At 48.9% G+C, this 10,249-nt stretch overlaps 2 protein-coding genes across 2 annotated transcripts in view; both read right to left on the reverse strand.

Moving 5' to 3' along the window:
• The window catches only part of PTPN18 (protein tyrosine phosphatase, non-receptor type 18 (brain-derived)), a 15,114-nt gene extending 11,630 nt beyond the window's left edge, over positions 1-3,484 (reverse strand). Inside the window, exons 1-5 of the mRNA XM_012729174.1 lie at positions 3,392-3,484; positions 1,537-1,645; positions 1,218-1,294; positions 1,045-1,140; positions 882-920 (exon numbers count right to left, since the gene is read on the reverse strand). Coding sequence (XP_012584628.1) covers positions 882-920; positions 1,045-1,140; positions 1,218-1,294; positions 1,537-1,645; positions 3,392-3,484 — 414 coding nt within the window. The remainder of the gene's footprint in view (positions 1-881; positions 921-1,044; positions 1,141-1,217; positions 1,295-1,536; positions 1,646-3,391) is intronic.
• A 3,112-nt stretch (positions 3,485-6,596) lies between these two features.
• The window catches only part of IMP4 (IMP4, U3 small nucleolar ribonucleoprotein), a 6,624-nt gene continuing 2,971 nt past the window's right edge, over positions 6,597-10,249 (reverse strand). The window contains exons 3-9 of the mRNA XM_004674738.2: positions 8,449-8,532; positions 7,693-7,802; positions 7,469-7,601; positions 7,227-7,381; positions 7,048-7,142; positions 6,879-6,952; positions 6,597-6,796 (exon numbers count right to left, since the gene is read on the reverse strand). Coding sequence (XP_004674795.1) covers positions 6,684-6,796; positions 6,879-6,952; positions 7,048-7,142; positions 7,227-7,381; positions 7,469-7,601; positions 7,693-7,802; positions 8,449-8,532 — 764 coding nt within the window. The 3' untranslated portion in view covers positions 6,597-6,683. The remainder of the gene's footprint in view (positions 6,797-6,878; positions 6,953-7,047; positions 7,143-7,226; positions 7,382-7,468; positions 7,602-7,692; positions 7,803-8,448; positions 8,533-10,249) is intronic.

Raw genomic sequence — 10,249 nt, forward strand, 5'->3', positions numbered from 1 at the left:
CAACTGATAGAAAATTTACAGAAATCAGTAGATATGTAATATAGTAAATACAGAGGCGATAATAAAGAAGTGTTTCAAAAAAGACTCAGCCCAAACTTGACCAACTTGATATTTACAGAACGTTCACCCACTCAATAAAGCAGAATATATAATGTTTTCAAGCTCACACAGATTATTTACTGAGTTAGATATATTCATGGTCATAAAACATTTCAGGACCTTTAGAAGGCTGTTAACTAATGCCATTTAGTTAATGGAACCAACTAAAAGGTAGTAGTAGGAAGATACATGGTAACCCCCTCCTCCTAAGATTTGGAAACTAATCAGCCTTGGTCAAATACTATGTTTCAAAGGAGAAATTAGAAAATATTTTGAACTAGTTGAAAAAGAAGATACATCATACCAAGTTTTTGAGATACAGCTACTGCAATTCTTACAGAAAAAAGGAAAACCTCAAACCAATGATTTAAGCTTCAGAAATGAAAAAATGAAGAGCAAATTGAACCAAAATAACTAGAAGAAAGCAAATTATCAAGACGAGGAATTAATAAAATAGAAAATGAAAAACAAGAAAATGAATAAAAACTAAAGCGAGTTTTTAACAAATATAACAACACTGAGAGGTCATGGCTAACTTTTTCTATAAAGGCCCAGATAATAAATATTGACAATCTACTTAACTTGCAAACACTAAACTCTGCCATTTTAGCATGAAAGCAGGTATAGACAGTACCCCAGCAAATGAGTGGGCTGTGTTCTAATGTATTTTACTTGCAAAAACATCGGGCCCTTGAATCCTGGGATGAGGGAGACAGCTAGCAGCATTTCCCACTTTCCTCCAGGAACAAGGGTGTGCATTCCAGGGGTCTAAGGACACCTACCCGCCCATTCTCCACCTCTCGACAAGCCATCAGGATCACCTGGACAAGAGGGGTAAGGAGAGAAGGAGGTGATTTGAGTTAGGGGGTGAGAGAAATAGGAACAAGAGAGGAACAAGAGAAGACTAAGAAAGCCAGCCCCACCTCACCCTTCCCCAAAGCTGACCTTGACCCTAAATTCCCAGACCAGACGCCAGAAGTCCAGCACCGTGTGCGGCAGGGGTCCTTGTGTGGCAATGTAGGCCTGACTGCCATCTGAGCCCTGGTGAAGGTTAAGTTTACCACCAAGATCACCTTGTCACCCCTACCCTTTCCCCCTTCCCTGATCCCCAGCCTGACCCGGATGAAGTTGCCATTGATGTAATCACTGTGTCCCTCCTCCTGAAGCAGGGAAAGGATCACTCGAGTCTGATCATCTGCCAATGGGAGAGATGAGAAACATGGTTTTGGGGACATCAGAGTCCTGACAGCCTCTTGGATACAAGCCAGCAGCGGGAAGGTACATCCAGCAGGAAGCCCACCAGGTGTACCGAGGGGCTGCTGTGTGGGGTTAGGGATGGTGGGAGAAGGGGGCTGGAAGACAGCAGGGCAGTTTTTGTGCTGACATCTGCACATGGGAGTTGGGCCAAAGACCACTTTACCCCCTGCCCCAACTTACAAGGCACCACGTCTTTGTAGCGGTTCTTCTTCACATTTTCCGGCTGGCAGCCAGCCTCCGTGGAGTACACATTGTCAGTCTTCCAGGAGATTGAGCGGGACCGGATATCCTGGTAGGAGGTATGGTGAATGAACAGAGGCGGAGGAAGAGAAAAGGTAGGTCAGAGGCCTGGAATCCTGAGGGACTCCTAGGGGTGCAAGGCAGTTGGTCTAGTACAGGGCTGGCTGTAAAAATACAATGCAAAGACATTCTCTGGGCTAAGGGCTTATCACAAAGATCCTCACCCCTCCGCCAGCCTCGAAGTTTATACTGTCATCTCAAGGTCCCCACTTTGCAGATCAAAAACTAAGAATGACTTACCAAGGTCCCACCAGGTACAGAGTGGGTAGAACTCACCTCTTTCAGCATCCACCTGTGCCCCCCACTCAAACTGTTACACTGCCTGCCATCTCAAGCTTTGTGGGCATGACCTCATACTCCACCTGGTATTATGCCTACATCTTTATATACTTTCACATTGTACAAATGATATATTTTGCATTTATTAGACATTTCTTATACTACAATATCCACTGTGTAAATCCATAAATATCCACAAATATCCATATTAGTGTAAATCAGATTTATACTTTTTATTTGTGTAAATTAGATGTATACTTTTAAATTATATTTTGTAATTACTTAGAAACTTACTGAATAACTGCTTATCTTATAAATGATAGCTTTATATGCTGTATTTGTTTTTTGTGTAACTTACAATCATTTATTTTTTAAGTATTCACTATTTTATATCAGTCAATTTGCTGTACCTAATTACATAGCTGTTTATAATATAATTTATATGCACATACTTACCACTTATTTGATATTTATCAATTTGATGTTTACCTATTTGCACAGAATGTTTCTATACTTGTTAGCTAAGTTACTATATTTAAAACATCTCATTACCTGGCTCTCCCTGGTGGTCAGCGGGTTAAAGAGCAGCATGATGAAGCTATCTGCAGCCACTGCAGCACAAGTTGGATCCCAGACCAGGGAGGTGACCCACATGGCGTGGCTTATGGCTCCTGACTCATCCGCTGCTCCCTTCAGCAATGTATTTCAGTAGATCTGCCTGTTCTGTTCCTCACTCTGTCCCTGGCGAATCTTCCCAACAACCACCCCCCCACCTCTGGCCTGTACCCCAGTTCTAAAGTGCATAAATAGATAAATCTTTTTAAACAATCTCAATTACCTGTAGTAAGCGGTGCCTAATACGCTGCACTAGCGCCCCTTTACACCAGGTTTGCACTACCCCATAAGAATATTTAGAATCCTCAGAAGTAGCGACAGAGGCGCCCACACAGAGAGCGCTAAGGGTGCGCTACGCGCTTTTCCACCAATGTCGGTTATTTAACCTCAGGCCAGTTTAGTTACTGAAGTTAGTCTTTCACCCGAGGAGCCGCTCTGTTAGAGCCCTTCCACCCAACGCTCCCAGCAGGGCCTCTTGGTTCCTCTCTCCAGGCCGCACCCTTGACCTTCGAGTCACCTGGGGAGGCCCGCCCTCCCCGCCGCCTTCCCCGCCGCCGGCCGGCTCGCGCAGTACAGCAAGGGGCCAGCAGCCCAAGGGCGTGTACGACCCCGCCTAACTTCTGGACCTCGCCTCGGGGATCCTGAGCGTGCGGGCGAACCTAGACACCCCTAGGGCGCGCAGCAGAGTGAGGCTGGGCAGAGAGAGAGTGCGCTCGAAGCTAGGATTCTCCATAGACTCCGGGTGCCAGAGAGCCAGCGCGGCCGAGCGCACTCGGGCAGAAGTCTGGCCCCCGAGCCGGGCGGGGCAGGGGCGCCCACCGCGTCCACCCGCTGCACTCACGCTGAACTCGCCGGCGAGGACAGCCCCCTCCTGGCCGCCCCGCGCCTCCAGCTGCTCCAGGAAGCTCCGCACCGCTTCCCAGCTCCGGCTCATGGTGCGGCCGCCAGCCCGCGAGGTCCGTCGGGGCGCCGGGGTCCGGCTCGCTGGCGCTCACGCTGCAGCCTTGGCTGGCGGCCCGGCCCCGCCTCGCCTCGCAGCGGCCAATGAGAGCGCGCAGCGGCAGGCGGGCCGCGCCCCCGGCCAACGCCCCTTGGAACCGGTGGGGCCCGGCCCGCAGGCGCTTGGCCCCCAGCTGCGGCGCGGGCCTTCTTTTGGGGATGCTGCAGGGAAGTGGGGCTAAAGCCCGCACGTCCGGGTTAATGGCCGTCGCGCTGGCTGGCTGAGTATGTCCTACCGCACTTGGGTCGTGGCTGCGCGCCACGTCCAGTCGCACTTGGGTCCAGAATGCGCGCCGGGGCCCGCCTCCAACTACCTTCTACGTGCCGGACCAGCTTTCCTAGGAGATAGACCGCCTCGGGTCGGAGCCAGAGAGGCGCGGCAGAGGTGGTGGGGAGAAGTTCCCCGAGATCGGGTTCCGGTTCCCGGGCGGAGAGCGTTGCGCTCCGGGCTATCTGCACAAGGGAAGTCGGGGGAAATGATACCGGTGCGAGGGAAACGGGGCACCTCTATATCTATGTATTTGCAGAGGTTCCTTCTCATTCTGGGTTATGCTTGATGGAATGGGGGCGCCAGGCAAGATCCAGTCCTAATTTGAGGATATCAATTCTCGTGACCTTTCTGTGAAACTGAGACCTGAGGGGACAAGGTATTCTCACTGCTTTTAAAGAGCTTCTCTTTCTCTCCCTTTTTTTGTTCTCCCACGTTCATCTTCAGAAAATGTGCAAGAAAAAGCCAGAGGACTGCTGCCCCGCTGCCAGGGCCACCAAGGAGAAGCTGGAGAGAGCACAGAAGGATAGGGGTCCTGCTCAGGACTGGTCTGGGTCCATGGGCCGATGGGCTAGCCCACTTTTGACCCAGGGCATGTAAAAATTTTGGAGGAATGTAACTCAGGAGGGCTTCTGTGCAGTCCAGTTTGATTGAGGTCTTTGAGTGTTGAAGGGTGACCAATGCGGGAGGTGTACTTTGAAGTCATTGAGAGATCACTGGTTCGGGCTGTGGATTAATGTATTAACTGGTTCTTGGGAGGGGGTTGCTAAGATTTCATGGCCATGGGCTAATGGAGTCTCAGTGCGGCAGAATACAGGAGTCTCAGGACCACTGAGAAACATGGAGGTTTGTTGCTATAGATAGTATAAAGACTCAAGTTCCTGAGTACTCATGGATACTGGTGGTAGTCATTCAGGACTAGTACCTGAGTAAACAGACAGGAGTCACTGTGTCCTGAAAGATCTTTGTGGACCCTGGTGGATGTTCCTAGGTTACTAGAAATTGATGCCTGGGAAGCAGAGGCAGCATTGAGGGTCAGTGGGCCATCTGTATCATTTATGCAGGACAGCTGACCCAGCAACTGGGAGTCATGCCAAGCTGGGGATCTTACTAGGGGCTCTAGGTCTGTGTCTGATTCATCAATGCATGTGTATATCTGTCCATCTGGATAGAGGGTCTATTTCTCTAGTAGGCTTGGGGGAATCTTATCTTGTTCAGAGTCTTTGTTTTTACTGATTCTTACTAGCAGAAGTTAAGTCTGTCAAACTGAAGGTCTGGCTATTTGACTGGATAGGTGGTGTATTTCTGGTGGGCCAGGCTTTGTCTAGTTGTGGGGAGTGGATGGGAGGGCTGTCTATCCTTGATGGCCTTTTGATTTATTTGGGTCACCTTCCAATTGGCTAGAGATGTCCATGTGTCTTGCCACAGGTCTTTCTGGATGCCTAGCTGAGTGCCTTCCCTTCTTGTACAATAACCCTGGCCATCTGTCTACATTTAGATACACAGATGTCTAGCTAGGCATCTGTGTGTCTAGTTTGGATATGGCTTTTTTTGCGTAATTAACTGGGATCTGCAAACATTTGTGGCTGAGACTGTAATCCACTTATGCTTCTGGCTAGATTGGGCATCTATCTCTTGTCCTCTTCTTTAACCTGGCCTATAGCCTTTTGACAGTCACCATTCCTCTCTATCTCCCCCTGCATCCACACTCTCCTGGCTTGCTCTGTTGAGTTCAGCCTGGGTATGGGGAATGGGAAGACCAAGACCTCCTTCAACAGTCTGGCCCTCTCCACTGCTCTTCACCCAAGAGATTGAGCCGTGTTCTGGAATGGGACTCCCTGCTGCTTGTTCACCCTGTACCCCCTACAGTCTGGCAGTGGCCTCCAAATATCCTGTGAAGCCTGAGCCCTACATGCTTGCGATTTTGGTGTGCTTGCTGAGCTGGTCACTTCACAGAGCTGAGTAGACAGAGTACTGAAGGGTGATGGGGGTCCACTTGCAGGGCTATGGGGGTACACATCCCAGGGCCATGTCTGGGATGGTGTTTACTGCAAAGGAAAATTGTAAGTTTACAGTGGAGAAAGCTTGCAGACATCACTTTAACCCCAGAAGTTTGTGGGGAGATATTTTGAGATATCCCCACTGTAGTTTTCTTTCTGATTAGTACAAAAAAAATTTTTCCCCGTTATTTCACTCTTAAGCATGGGTTGGGTGGAATGAGCTATTGACCTATCCCTACAAGTCTGACACTTGATAAATAGGAAATCACCAACCTCTCGTTACATGTGGCAGCTAGAGTCCATCAGCACACTAACTGCCTTTGGGAGGGCCTTTGTTATTAGTCTCCTCTCTCTTCAGGGGTTTAGATCTGTGTTCTGCACAGACCTCTCATGAGGCATAAGCTCCTCCTCTCCCTCAGTGCTGTGGAGCTGCGGGACCCTGCTCACCCTCACCCCCAATCACTTTACTGGACCAATTCTGTTCCCGTGACAAGCACCATCCATTTCAGAGTCTTTGCATGGGCCACGTAGGGGGCCCCTGTGCCTTCATGCCATCAAGTAATGCCCACAGTACTGACCAACGTCCTCCTTCCTCTCTTGCTCCATGCCTGCTTTGTTTCTTCACAGGCCTGTCCTAACAGCCAGCACGATGCAATTCTTATAGTCATTACTTCCCTGATCAACCTGTATGTGTTCCATAGGGTTTTAACATTTACTCTGGGTAAAACCAGGACCCTGTGTATGTAATAGGAATATGGCCAGAGAGGAGGCAAACACAGCAGTGTGACATACATACTTTATTCTGCCAACCCCCCTACCCCCAACCCAGCCGGGTCCAGGTCCAGGTCCAGAGTAGCCATTCAGGCTCACTCAGAACTGAGAAAGACCCGCTTGCGTGCGGTGTTGGTGTATGGGTGCCAGCGCCACTCCACGTCTGCCGTGGCCTCTTGCTCCAAAGTGCCCAGGCGGATCATGTACACTGCAGGGGAAGGGAGGGTGCTCTGTGACCTGCACAGCCAACATGCTCCCACCCCACACATGATTTAATGCCTCAAACTCACATTTCAGTTCAAAGCGAGGCCCAACCTCAGTCAGCTCCACGTTGTGGTGGCTGGTCTTCTTATACACGTGGTGCCTAGGGTAAGGGGAAGTAGGGGGCAGCCATGGGTCAACAACAGTAGGGAGACACAGTATCAGGACACTGCTGTAGGGCCCAGCCCATGGACCCACCGAAAAGAGATGTAGTCATCCTGGTTTGCAAAGGTGATGACCCGGCGGCTGTCGTCTTTGGGCACTGGGAACAGGTAACGAAGTATGTCAGACACCTGGGGAGAGGGAAAGGAAGTGGTGAATGCCCAGCCTGGTGACCCTACCCCAGCCCTAGCTCTCACCCTGAGGTCCCTACTTACCCGCTTGCCCAGGCGGGAGGTGAAGCCATGCATGATAAGGTGAGGTTTTGCCTCTGACATGGTGCCCAGGTCGGGGATGTCATGACGCATGACAACATTGCACAGTGTGAAGTAAGCCGTGGGGCCAAACGGCAGGTGGCTGACGATGAGTCCCACTGCAGGGCCAGACACTCAGTTAAGAGACCCTATCTGGTCCCAGACAGCCACTCTAGCAGACACCCCGCGACCCCCACCAGCCTTACCAGGTGTGCCTCTGTGCTCGTGGACAATGAGCAGATCGGTGACCCCATTGGCCTTGCAGGCTCGTACCAGTGCCCCCACCTCATGCCGGCCACGGTTCATTCGCTGAGCACCTGGGAACACCAGCTTCAGCTCCTGCACAACAACAGTCTGATCAGGGCTGGGGGCCGATGGTCTCAAGACTCCCCCACACACCACAAGCACCCCAACCCCTCAATACTCGTACCTTTGCAAACATCTTGAGGCGGGAACTGGGGTCACGGGAGGTAGTGATCATGACTTTGGGATCCTCAACCCCAGCCCATCGATATTCGTCATCCACATGGCTGGTGACACCTGGGACCACGAAGGGCAAGAACATGACATTGTCTTGGAAAGTGAAATGCTAAATTGAAACTGGCCGAATCTTTCTAGGATGGTGATGCTCCGTGCCCACACTAGACAACAGGGTACCCCCAGTCACATTGGCCTAACATAAATGTGACAGAGAAACTGAAGTTATAAATCTGAATTAATTTTAGTGCATTTAAATTATACATTCAGCATATAGAGCTAGAGGCTACTGCGAAACCATGACAATGGATATCTAAATGACAAACTCATTTCCCTCAGAAGAAATACTTCTAACATTTGAATCCTCTCAGGTTTGCTGAATGATGCAATAAATGAAACCTGGGTGCCGGGAGTTGGGGCACAGCAGTGAACAGAATGGTTGCTGTCCTGCCCCGGCAGAGCTCAGATCCTATGGAGGGGGACAGTTAACAAAGCAGAGAGTAAGTGGGCATAGAAAGTGGGTATGTATGTATGGGACCACGAGCACTCCGGGAGCACTCCCCTGCAGTACCATCTGTGCAGAGCCACAAGGGCACTTGTGGACAATTCCTAGAGCAGGAGCTGTAGTCTTTTTCAGGCACTGAAGAATGTGGAGGCCAGTGGGCTGGAGTGCAGAGAGGGGAGCTGGCACAGTGTCAAGGAAGGTCACCTTCGCTGCCGGCATCATCGAATTCCAGGGACCCCTGCAAGGCCAGAGCCTCCCGTCGTAACTCGGTGGGAATCAGGCGGTTCTCTGCAGGGAAGACAGGGCTGAGTGTGACACATGCAAGTTCATACGTTATTTACCAACCAGTACATACCTGCTGGAGAAGTACCTTTCTTAACTCCTTTCTGAACAGAAAGGTGATACATGACTTGTGTCTTTGTGTTTGGGGTGGGGGGGGGGTGATGATAGTTTCCTTGTTTGTATGCAGAACTGTTAATTAGTGGTTATAGGAGACTTCATTTTCTGGTTCCTGAGTCTCATGACTTGAGAACTTCCTAAAATACTTAATGGCAAATATGCCTTGCTTTTGTAGCTAGAAAAGAAATTAAAAAGTTAACTTTTTAAGACTACAGACTGCTCTTTCTATATGAAGATGGACTGGAAAACTTCAAGCATTTTCACAACAAAACTGCTAATCACGATGCTCCAGGACAGGGGCTGGACCTGGCAGAGGGGAGGGGCCGGGCACACTCACTGTGGAAACAGAGCTAGACATGAGCAGACCTGTGGGCCCAGCACTTCTTCCTGACATGCCCTGGAGCAACTTTTGTACATGGAAAATATTCCAGGCAGTATTTGACAACTCCACAGCCCCAAAATTTAGGCATTTCCAAATATAATTCCAAAGCAAAGACTTTGACAATTTCTCTGAAGTCTGGTAACAACCCTAATTACAAAAGGAGTTTAACTCATACCTCTGTTTATTTGGACCTACCTAAATTTTTGTTTTGTTTTGTAATAACTACAAATCGAATGCCAAACATATTTGGGGGTCAAAGTTCTTGGAATGTAAAGAAATAGATAAAAGGAAAACCTTATCTGACCCTTATGGTTTTCCTCCTTGTAACAAATGACACAAATATATTGGGTGGTGGTGGAGAAGGAGAAGAGAACAGAGATCGCAGGTTTTTAAAATGCCAATTAAAATGACTCTCCAGTTTGGTTAGCTTTTTAAATTTGCAGTTTCCAAGTCTGGAGCATAAAAGGTTTTAGAAGTTCAAAAGTATCCAGCAGTAGCCATGAAAGTTTTTCATCATTGTTGGTGCCACTGACCTAGCAAGAATCTGCAAGACCAACAAGGAAAGTAATCTTATATAAAACCAGCTCGAATTGGGGGGAACCCCCTCCCACAAAAAAACTCCTGTTACCATACTCACTAACCAGGGAATCCCTGCTGCAGGACAGCTTCGGCCACAAGCCAGTCTTTGGAAGAGACCAGCACTGATCCCAAGCAAAGGATGACCTTAACTAAAAGGAAGAAGGCTGGGGCTGGGTCGGACAGTGTCAGTGGAAGGAAATAGTGGCTCATGGGAGCAGCAGAGTACAAAAGGTTCAAATGGGGTGCCCTGTGTGTTTCCAGGAGATACCAAATCTTCACAAGTGAGATGACTTTTGAGATCCTGCATCTAACACTATACATGTTAGCCTCCAAATAGAGGCAATTAAGCATTTGGCATTAATGAACCACAATTTAGGGTACAGTTTCACAGAGGAAGTTAAAATGTGATATGAGAAGGGGTAAAAGTTGGTTTTTCATGGAAGCAGCTCAAATGCCCAAAAGTAGATGACTGGATTAAAAACAAGTGGTACATATATACAATGGAATATTACTCAGCAACCAAAAAAGAGAAACACACGTCTTTTGCAGCAACTTGGATGGAGCTAGAAAAGATCATGCTTAGTGAGATAAGCCAGAAAGAGAAAGAAAAATACCGGATGGTTTCACTCATAGCAGGAGTATAAT

The sequence above is a fragment of the Condylura cristata genome, unplaced genomic scaffold, assembly GCF_000260355.1.
Source record: "Condylura cristata isolate star-nosed mole 26May11 unplaced genomic scaffold, ConCri1.0 scaffold00002, whole genome shotgun sequence".
In the NCBI taxonomy this organism is placed as follows: domain Eukaryota; kingdom Metazoa; phylum Chordata; class Mammalia; order Eulipotyphla; family Talpidae; genus Condylura; species Condylura cristata.